This window comes from Nothoprocta perdicaria, unplaced genomic scaffold, assembly GCF_003342845.1.
Source record: "Nothoprocta perdicaria isolate Ctin4 unplaced genomic scaffold, notPer1 scaffold_114, whole genome shotgun sequence".
Lineage (NCBI taxonomy): Eukaryota > Metazoa > Chordata > Aves > Tinamiformes > Tinamidae > Nothoprocta > Nothoprocta perdicaria.
In genome coordinates, this window is record NW_020454250.1 from 103,292 (window position 1) to 113,317 (window position 10,026).

The 10,026-nt window shown below is 46.6% G+C and overlaps 1 protein-coding gene across 1 annotated transcript; it reads right to left on the minus strand.

The window, feature by feature from the left end:
* Positions 1 to 207: 207 nt before the first annotated feature.
* Positions 208 to 6,719, minus strand: ZNF367 (zinc finger protein 367). Its single transcript, XM_026053413.1, has 5 exons — positions 6,375 to 6,719; positions 5,333 to 5,483; positions 3,567 to 3,686; positions 3,052 to 3,190; positions 208 to 2,598 (listed from the first exon to the last, which is right to left on the minus strand). Exons 1-5 carry the CDS (start codon positions 6,717 to 6,719, stop codon positions 2,358 to 2,360), a joined length of 996 nt encoding a protein of 331 aa, XP_025909198.1. The 3' UTR covers positions 208 to 2,357.
* Between the last annotated feature and the right edge of the window lie 3,307 nt (positions 6,720 to 10,026).

Below are 10,026 nucleotides of genomic sequence, written 5' to 3' on the forward strand. Positions count from 1 at the left end.
AAAGCGTCTATTAAAATGACAGCATATTTATTCTTCTGTTGTTAAGTCACGCCACACTACAACTTATCTTATGAGGCACAGAACACTTCAAGGTATCTTGTAGGTCATCACCCTTTAATAAAACAAAGGTAGTTTTCCACACCTCAGTATTTTTCCTTGGTATTTTACACTTTGTGTGTCACTTAGACAAAACTGCTTGAGCTGAGTTTTGTCTATAGATAGCATTGCAGAATATTTGTCCATACAAATACACTGAAGTAGCCCAAAGCAACACAGCTGATTAGAAAGATTGATCTACTGAAATAAATTACAGCTTCAACCTGCAGCCCGTAGGTCTGACCACATAATCTTGTGCCCTGTGAAACACTGCTCGAGAGCGATTCAAGATTCACAGATACAAAGCATTAATACTCAGACCTAGTTTTAGTATCAGACTATCTGTTTGCAGCCCCATGAATGGTCAAAAGGACTTAATTTGCTTTAGAAGCTTTGAAAGGACACCCATCAACTGCTAGGCAGTTTTATGTAGGCTTAGCAGCCCAAATAGGTTATGGAGTTTTTTGCTTCCTTAAATCCAAAAGGCTTGAAAGGGAAACAAATAAATTCGAGGTCTACTAAGAACTGAAAACAGAATTAAATCATATATAATTGGTGCAAAAACTAATTACATTCAGTGACAGTGATTTTTTTCTTTTTAAATCAGATTATTCTCCAGTTAAGTGCATCAATACATGATTTTAAACAAGCAAGGTTAATACCATCTTCTACCACAGCAGGTATCGATTATCAGAAAACATAATTCAACTGTTGCAGTTTCTGCTGTAAGATTTCTGTCTTTTTCTTAAACAGTTGTATGCATCTGGTCACACAGTAGCAAGTACTTGAAGAGTTTTTTTCCTCTTGAATAAGCAAGAGGGGAAGTGACTTCACTTCTCAACTTCCTGACCTGCCATGGAGGGAGGAGTTAAGAGCAAGTAGGTCAGTAAAGATGAATTGTTAACAATCCTAAAGCAGTAGCTCAGCTGAAAAAAAAAAAATTTAAAAAGTGTGGTGTGTCCAATTTGAAAAGAAAATTGTTACATACTAGGAATCACTGTTGGTCTTCCATGCAAAATACAGAAAAAGTACCATGCGAGACAATGGTATTTCAAAGTAGATAATATTCATGAGGTGACAAGATGTCCTGCTAAATGTTTTCTTTCTGCCATCAAGAATACTAGGCAGTGTTCTGCAACTTTATTTACTTGGGAGCTATATGAAATCATATAGTTAGCACACTGGCAACTACCTTTGGAAGCCTATTTTCTAGTTGTATAATGAATATTTTTCTACAGTGTTTAATTGATAGCTGTGCTAGAGTTAGTGAACACAAAATTGGTATGTTATCCTGAAGTACAGCAATAAGGTGGCTTTATGCACAGGAAGTACGGAGGCTTCTATTTGCTAATAATCATAAAAAAGCAATACTTTAAACTTAGTGTTTGCTAATAAGAGATCTAAAATAGTTTACTAACAAACCAATACCACCCTGTAAATACCCCTTTTATTAACAAAACAAGTGCCAAATCATTACAGGGTCCAGAAACATCTGAAAAAAATACTACCAAATTGTTTTCCTCTGTCTAGACTTTGCAAGACTAATCATTTTCAGATAAAGCCAACAATGTGCAAACATTCCTAACATCATATGTCAAGAATAACAAGTGCTACTCAAACCAAGATTCTGCTGAGATCAAATCAAAAAGCATAAAACAGCAAAGTCATGTCTTATACCTTGAGCGGTCACAGCAAAGATCCTGAACTATCTTCTTACAGTTCCCTGCATGAAGCAGTTTCCTCCCCTCTATGAGACTGAGATATCTGTCTTCTGCCTCAGTGATACTAGATAAAAACATCACGACATTAGAAAACATGGTTCCATTGCTGCTTACAGCATTTTCAGACCTGCCACTTAATTTAGTTTTGCTTAAATAGTCAGATAAATACTTCTCTTGTCAGCCTTCTTTGGCCACACGTACCATTCTGCCAACTATAAACACCGTGTTCAGAAAGTGCTTCCTGTGAAAACTGCTTCAAATAAATGAGTTAACCTTGCAAAATCTAGCCCCCCACAACATGTAATTTGTCCACCCTGCATTATTCAGTCCCATATTTACAAAATACTTTAAAACTTTACATCCATCTTTTACCTTACAAAAAGTGCAATTCTCTCACCCCACATTATGGAGCAACATTCTTCATAAATTCTACAGAATAGCAGCCTATGATAAGCAAATAAGGTGCTTAGCTTATGCCCAGGATCTAGCTGGTTGAGTACCACCGGCAAGGACGTGGTATAGGCAGACTCTGCTCACACACTACTGCCGCAGCGGAGCCACGGCCAGGTTTGCGAGCTCGATGAGGGCCAAGGCGCCGTGCATGCGCTCGCGTTGCTCCTGGAGGCGGCGGCGCTGGGCAGCCGACGGAGCGTCGTTCTTGTCCTCATCGTCCTCCTCATCGGACTGCAGATACTCCATGGGGTCCTGCTGCTCCTGGTCTGTTTTCTGGATTGCTTTGCTTTTCAAAGCAGGGGTCCGCTGTTCTCTGGTCTCCCAGTATCTAGAATCAAAGGCAGAGAACGCTTTAAAGCCACATAACACATATATTATATAAGTTTGTACAAGTATAAACTATTATTATGTGCCAACTACCATCTGAAGTTGGCAAAAACTTTATCAGTACTGAGACTACAGACAGTGCATTTGGCTTTATCTCTCAAACCTTGTATGGTGGTATTTAAGAAGTCAGAGAGCTCCTTTGCTCAGCATTTTTAGTGTATTCTCTTCAGAGAAATGAAGAATGAAAAAGTGATAAGAACAGGCCCCACAAGGAGTTTCATCTTAACCAGCAGTCAACACTTCTCAAAGAAAAGGCAAAACTGGGCTGAATCATGCTAAAGAATTGCCAGTTTAGGATTTTTAAGGACTTTTGCTCCTAAGACAAGCAAGAGAGGCCTCCTCAGGCCACTCTGTTTGGACTTCAGAGAGAGACCACACCATAGGAGGAACTTACTTTGCTAGCCACTCGGCCACCGCTTTGTTATCAGCCGTCTGTTTTTTACTCAGTCTGTCTGTGAGCTCTTCCCTCTTCAGCCGGGCGTAGGGATGCTTGGGGCAGTGGCGATTTGCATGCGTGAATCTGCTCAAACAACCTTGCAGAACAGAAAATACCAACCATTAAGGAAAGCAGTTAAACAGCAGGAGAGCCTATGATCTGCAGGATGAAGATTGAACATTGAACGCCACACCTCCACAAAAGCCTGGATTCATTGAGAACACACTCAACTTCAGTACCTGCTACACAATCATTTTTTTACATCAGTAACAACTGATGCATTTAGTGCCAGAATATGCCTATATGCAAGAACTGCATACAGATCCGCACAGCCACACATGGGTTTTGTGGGGCACCTCCCTCACACAGATGCTCCTCCCCAGTGAGGATCCCGTGGGGAGGGCTGCCACACGACATTTCCAGCACGAGGCTGCCCCGGCACTGAACACACGAGCTGCTCCCGGGGCTCTCACCATTCTCCGAGCAGACAAACGGCTTTTCCCCAGTGTGAAGGCGCTGGTGAGTTTTGAGCTGCCCACTCTGAACAAAGGCTTTCCCGCAGTCCGGGTAGTCACACAAGTAAGGCCTTTCACCTTAAAAACAGTGACAGAGCAGATTCATGACAGCTGAGTTCAAAAAGAGTCATCACAGTGTCCCATGCTAGTCCTTGGCCTGAGACTTGCACAACCAAGCTCCCCTTCTACTGCCTTGGGCACTTGCATCCACCCAAAAAGCCCTAGTAGGCCAGGCACCAGAGCCTTCCTTTGATCCCAAACAAATGCTTATGTGAAAGCACATATTAAATGTTACGAACTTCTCCCAGGCACACTGGGTAGAAATAGTCTTGCAGGGCTGCAGAGCCACAGCAGTAGCTCAGCACTGGTGCTAAAGGAGTGGTAGTTTGAGAGGAAAATTGGGAAATGTTTTTCACTCAATCACATGCTGCCCTTCAAATAGTCTAGGCCTTCAGTCTTACCATGGTAGTTATTTTTTAAACTTTTTCACATGACTATATCATAAAGCTTGGTACACCTACATAAACGATTTGTTAAAAAGACATACTATACTGCAAATAAAACATAACTATAGCAGAACAGGTATAGGAACAGGTTATAGGTATAGAGAAAAGTTACAAACAGGTACATTTTTATCATTAGTAGAAGCGTAAAAAGGGCGTATCTGAGGTGAGTAATACAGGGATACAGAACATTGCAGAAGCATCACTTCAGAGAACATTATTGGGAGGGAAGACAAGAACAAAAGAAAGCAAAATGAAAATCTCTGTCTTTACAGAAGGACAGCTAGAGGATAATGCAGCCCCACCAGCAGGAATTCTCAGTTCAGTATTCCACATATAAGCCCCAAATTCAACACATAATTCAAATATGTGAAAAAGTAAAATAAAGTTTTATTTTTGGAAGACAACATAAAAAACCTTGCATTTAGTATTAGTATATATAATCTCATCTTACTTAGGTACATGGGAACCAAGAGCTTTTTGTTGTTTTTAAATGCCTACAATAGTTCACATTTTATTACAAAAATAAAGTCTTGTTGGAATGCAAAGAAAAAAGTGCTTTTAGTGTAAAGAGCATTTCAGTTCAAGCTCAAAAGGGCACCGAGTGGATACTGCAATTTAACTGAACTGTGACTTGCCTTCTAGAGATGCTCTATAATTACAGTGTAGTAAATGAAAGTGGCCACTTCCAGAAAATAAATTCTAAATAAGCAGGTGGTTGTGGAAGACAACAGGACAGTAATTTTGTTCATTTAAAGACTTAAATGTTTAAGCTACACAGTTAAGTTATACTACATTGTTCAGTTGTCACTTTCTTTTGAAGATTTGTTCTCTGCTAACAGATACTTTTCAACTGCTATGTGCAACTGCACAAACATGAAGCAAACTATCTCCCACTCACATAAAACAGGTGGTCAAAATGAAAACTATTGTTAAGTGCAGAACACGAAGCTTCAGAAAAACACAGCCTCCTGCTAAGTAAATTTCTGACAACAGCAGATGAAATATTTACTCTATTTGCTTCAGCCCAAACTGCTGCTACAGTTACCCAGTCAACAAACAAGGTTATGCAAAGCCTTCTATTCTTCCCCGATTGCACCAGTATGCCACAAGATAAAAGTACAATCAATCCAGCAGTTACATTAAAACATTAGTGGATGAGGGTTTTTTCTCCCCTAGTTGGGGTAAATGCCACCTCTTCCTCCTGGCCTCCTCACTTACCAGTATGGGTTCGCTTGTGCGCCTGCAGCGATTTCTCCCGCGGAAACACCCTGTTGCAGATATTGCAACGTATTCTGCTAGAGGAATGCTCTCCTTCATTTATTAGGTCACGAACTGTGTCTGCTCTTGGTCGGCCACGTCTTATCCCATCCTGCATCAAAATAATTAGGAAAATGAAGCACTGTGCTTCCCTCTACAGTTTAGCCAAATTGTAGAGGGTGATCCAAAGCTTTAAGCAGCAACATCTTTCCCTGAAAGACTTACAAGTAAGTTACAGCATTTCTCTGTTGAACAGGTAAGAATTTTTCCAGTTTAGTTTTTAAACGAAGTTGGCTCAGGGCCCCCAAAGTTACACAATTGTATTACAGACTGGAGGAAAGGAAATCAGAGCGGTGCAACTTGAGCGCAGCTTTTGGAAGCGCGCGGCACCACCATCTCAACACACCGCACGGGTCGCAACCACAACCCAACACGTTTCCCCTCGTGGGGGGGCACACGCGGCCCCAGCGCCGCGCGCCTCGCCCGCGCCCCGGGGGCGGCGGGACGGCCCCTCGCGCCGGCCCCCGGCCCAGCGCGGCCCGTGCCGCGAGGCGTCGCCAGAGGGCACCGTTACCTCCCCGACAGCTCGCGCGGCCGCTGGCGACGCTCCCGGGGCCGCCGCGGTAGCTTCTAGAAGCAGCGCCGCGGAGGAGGCGCGCCCGGCGGCGGGGCAGCCGCGCCATGCGGGCAGAGCGGCGCCAGGCGGGCAGAGCCGCGCGCCCCGCGGCCGTTAGGGGCCGTTAGGAGCCGTTAACGTGCCCGACTCACGCGCCCCCCGCCCCTCCCCAACTCCTCCGTGCGGCCCCGCCCCCCGCCGGGCCCCGCCCCCACGCGTGACGCGGCGCAGCGCGCGCGCCGCACGCGGAAGTGACTTCACTTTAAATCTCCGGGCGGAGCGGGGCGCGCGGCGGCGGGGGAGGGGGGAAGCGGGAAGGCGCGCGCGCGCGCGGCGGGTCCCTTTAACTGCGCGCCGCCCCGCGCGCTCCGTCCCCGCGCCGCTCACCTTCATGTGGCCGCCGCCGCTGCTGTCCGGGCTGGCCGCCTCGTCGTCCTCGCCGGCGTGGGCGCTGGCGGCGGCGGCGCGGCGCTGCGGCGGCGCGGGCGAGGCGGCGGCGGCGCCGCCGGGGCTCAGCGTGACGTTGTGCGCGTTCTCGCCCCAGCGCCACGGGTACACCATGAAGTCACTGAAGCCGGGGCTGGTGGGCACGGGCGGCGCGGGCGGCGCCTCCTCGCCGCGCGGCGCTTTGCTCGGCGTCGTCCTGATGACCGAGACGAGGACGCGCTTCGGCGAGTCCTGGCACAGGATGACCGGCGCGCCGGGCGGCGGCGGCCGCTCTGCCGTCGCCATCGCCTCGCGCAGCGGCGCGGACACAGGGGTGCGGAGCTGCGGCTCGGCGCGCGGGCGGGCACCCGGGCGGGCGGACAGGCGGGAAGGCAGCAAGGCGGGCGGGCGGGCGAGGGGGTCCCCGGGCCGCTTCAGCCGCTCATGGCCGGCGCCTCTCGCGCTGTCGAGAGCCGATGCGCAGAGTCAGCGGCGGCCGCCGGCCATAGCGGCGGCAGCGCCGGCGCGGCCGCAGTCTTCCCGCGCCTCTCCGAGGCGGCGCCGGCTCCCGCTAGCGGCGGCGCCCGAGGAGGAGCCGCCCGCGCCGCGACCCTCCGCGCCCGCAGCCCGGCCGAGCCCCAGCTTTTCCCGCGTTACATTTCGCGCCTGGGCGGTACCGAGCGCCCATCCCGCCACTGGCGTCACCGGGCGGCAGTGCGCGCCGGCCAACCGCGCGGCGGGAACGCCGTGGCCACGCCTCTGGGGGCGGGGCCTGTCTGCCTTCCCGCCCTCCCATTGGCCGCGAGCCTCAGCGATTGGCAGAATTCGAAACTGACTGGGACTCGCGGGCTGCTCCGGTGCGCTCCTCCAGCCTTCCCCTCCCTTCCGCAGCGCAGCCGCTGATTGGTCAGCTGCAGCGGCGGTGGGGCGGGGCCTGCCCGCCCGCCCGAGCTTGGCGCGCACTGTTGTTGTTTCGCCACGCGGCCAATCGCGGCGTGCGGCTCGCGGCACGTGACGCGCCGCGTTTAAAGGGGCGGCGGTGGAGGTGGCGGGTCGGCGGGCGGCCGTTACGGCCGTTGTGAGCGTGGAGGCGCGCGAGCACCTCGGCGGTCCCCCCGCCCCGCCGCCCTACCGGCGGGTCTAGTGGTGCTTGGCCCGTAGGAGGCCCTTGGTGCGGCTCCCCTGCGGGCTTCCAGGCTATGGCGATGTGTGTAACGCAGCTAGAGCTGCCCTTGCTCTTGATTGTTCAGGGACAATTCCCAACGTTCCTGCCCCCAGTGCGAGCAGGGTGCCCTCTTCCTGTGTGCACTTTGCCCCAGCATTCCTTTGCTTCATAAAATTTCATGAAACTATGTGAACGAGGAAGCTTTTGAGCCTTACCTGCTATGTTCCGATGAAAGTTTCTATAAGTTACTGGTTTTGATATCACACTACTGCTTTGTTTGTTTGTTTTTCCAAATTGAGTTTAATACAGTTCTCGAGCTGTTAGCAGTGCAGTTACTAACAGGACGTTTGTGGATCTAAACTTGTAGTTTGCATCCTCGGGAGCTGAGGCCTGGTCTGCTCTCCGTGAGCCCAAGCTGCACTGTCAGGAGCAGAGTCGGCAGCTCCCAGCAAGGCTCCCACAGGCGCAGGATCACGGGATGCGTTAACACCTTCTGCTTGATCCATGTGTGTAGAAGAGATGTGGCTAAAAAGTGACTGGTTTGGTGTTAAGGAGGAATAACACAGTAAAATAGTGGAATGCACCGAGTTAGCTTTGTCTGGTGAACACATGAAAGATCAGTCATGTGTTTGGCTTTTAAATTCCAAGCTGGCTGTTGTGACTCATTTACTAAATCCTTTCACAACCTGACTACTTGAAATAAATGGCTGTATCAGATACAGCAGCGCTTCATTTATCTTGTGCTGTGCTTAAGTGTTTTGTTAAGTAGTAGACCTCATTAATGCAGTATAATTTCTTATTATTAGTGTAATTTCTTTTGGTGTTTGCTTTAGGCCTTTTAACATGAAAGTTACTAGAAATTACTAGTAGCAGTAAGATTACATCCTACTTTTTGCCTCACCATACTAGCATCACAGTGAATTGTATTGAGTTGCTGCAGATTATGAAATGAGAATCTCCTATTGCTTTCGTTAATACCTTAATTTCAACTCTACTGCCAAAGATATGAGGAAGCCAAGTACCACAAGTGGAAGTCTCTTTGTGCTCAGTTTTGTTCTCTGCTGTGAATGTGTCCTGAGAGGCTGCTACCAACCATGCTGCTGTCAGGAACAAGAAAATGCAGGGGAAGCAAACTCACCATGTGTCACAACAAACTAAACCTTATCCAGATAAATAGAAACCCTCCATCAAGTCTCTTAAAATGTAGAGACTAGTACCACACTGCAATACAGCAATGTCCAGAGATGTGGAACTTTTCAGTATTAGTTAGTGTTCATTTTGACACAGTTTCCATTTCCTACAAACAAACAAACAAAAAAACTCTACTAATTTAAGTTCTACTTAGAAAAATTCTTGTTCGTAGTCACAATAACCCAGCCTGTGAAACTACTGAAAATAGTTAAACTATTATCAAAATATTGTCAATATTTTGACAAAAAATATTTTGACAATATTTTCAGCCATGACAATTCCTTAACAAGCACAAAACAAAACAAAACCAAAAAAAAAAGGAAAAAGAAACCCAAACAGTATAGCCTGTAACTTTCATTACCAGAATGAGCACATAGGTCTCCATACACTTGGCTCTGTCACACTTAAAGGTTTCAGATCTAAAAATAGCCTAAAGAAGAATCTTCCTGTAAGAAAATAACATTGCAGTGCAGTGCTAGGACAGAAAAGCATTGTAAAAATTATTTGGGGAAAAAAAAAGGGAAAAAAAGCTGATTTTATATGAAAATAATAGAATATAATAATAGAACTCCCCAACAAAACTGAGAAAGCCCTTCTCTAAGGACACTGAGTAACACATGCTTGCTTAGAAACTCCAGTTACTGATTGAATTAACATTAGAATTCAATACATACAATACTACACAATGTCAATTGATACAAGGCAGTAAAGACAGAACTAAATAGCTCCATACTTATTTTTCACTATCCCAATGTACATGCTAATTTTTGTAATGACAGTTAAGGGGCAGGCTGCAGATTAAGTTTTTACATGGTTCTCTTTGCTTGAATATTTAATTAATACTTAAATATCTAATTAAATAGATGAGAATAAAGCTGATTAGAAGATCTGATACCACTTTTGATACTGTAACTTCTGTGAGCAACTGTGTTTTATGGAAATTGTAACAATTACCGAAGTGAGAGAAGTGGCCTCTTTGTCCAGATCCAGCTGCCAGTAGAAAATAGAGAGAAAAAGAGAAAGTGCACCCAGAGTGTGCATGATACAAGGAGCTTAAAATGCACTGCTTTTGAATCATATAATTTTAATATATAGGACTTTAATAAAGCATTCAACTTTATGTAAAATGATTTTTTCAAAGAATTATCTAAGCTATAGCATTTAACATACTTAATATTTTTAGATATAATTTTGATAATATGCATGTATAAAAGCATTGATACTTTAGGGTTATAGTCTAGAAACAAGAAAGATGTT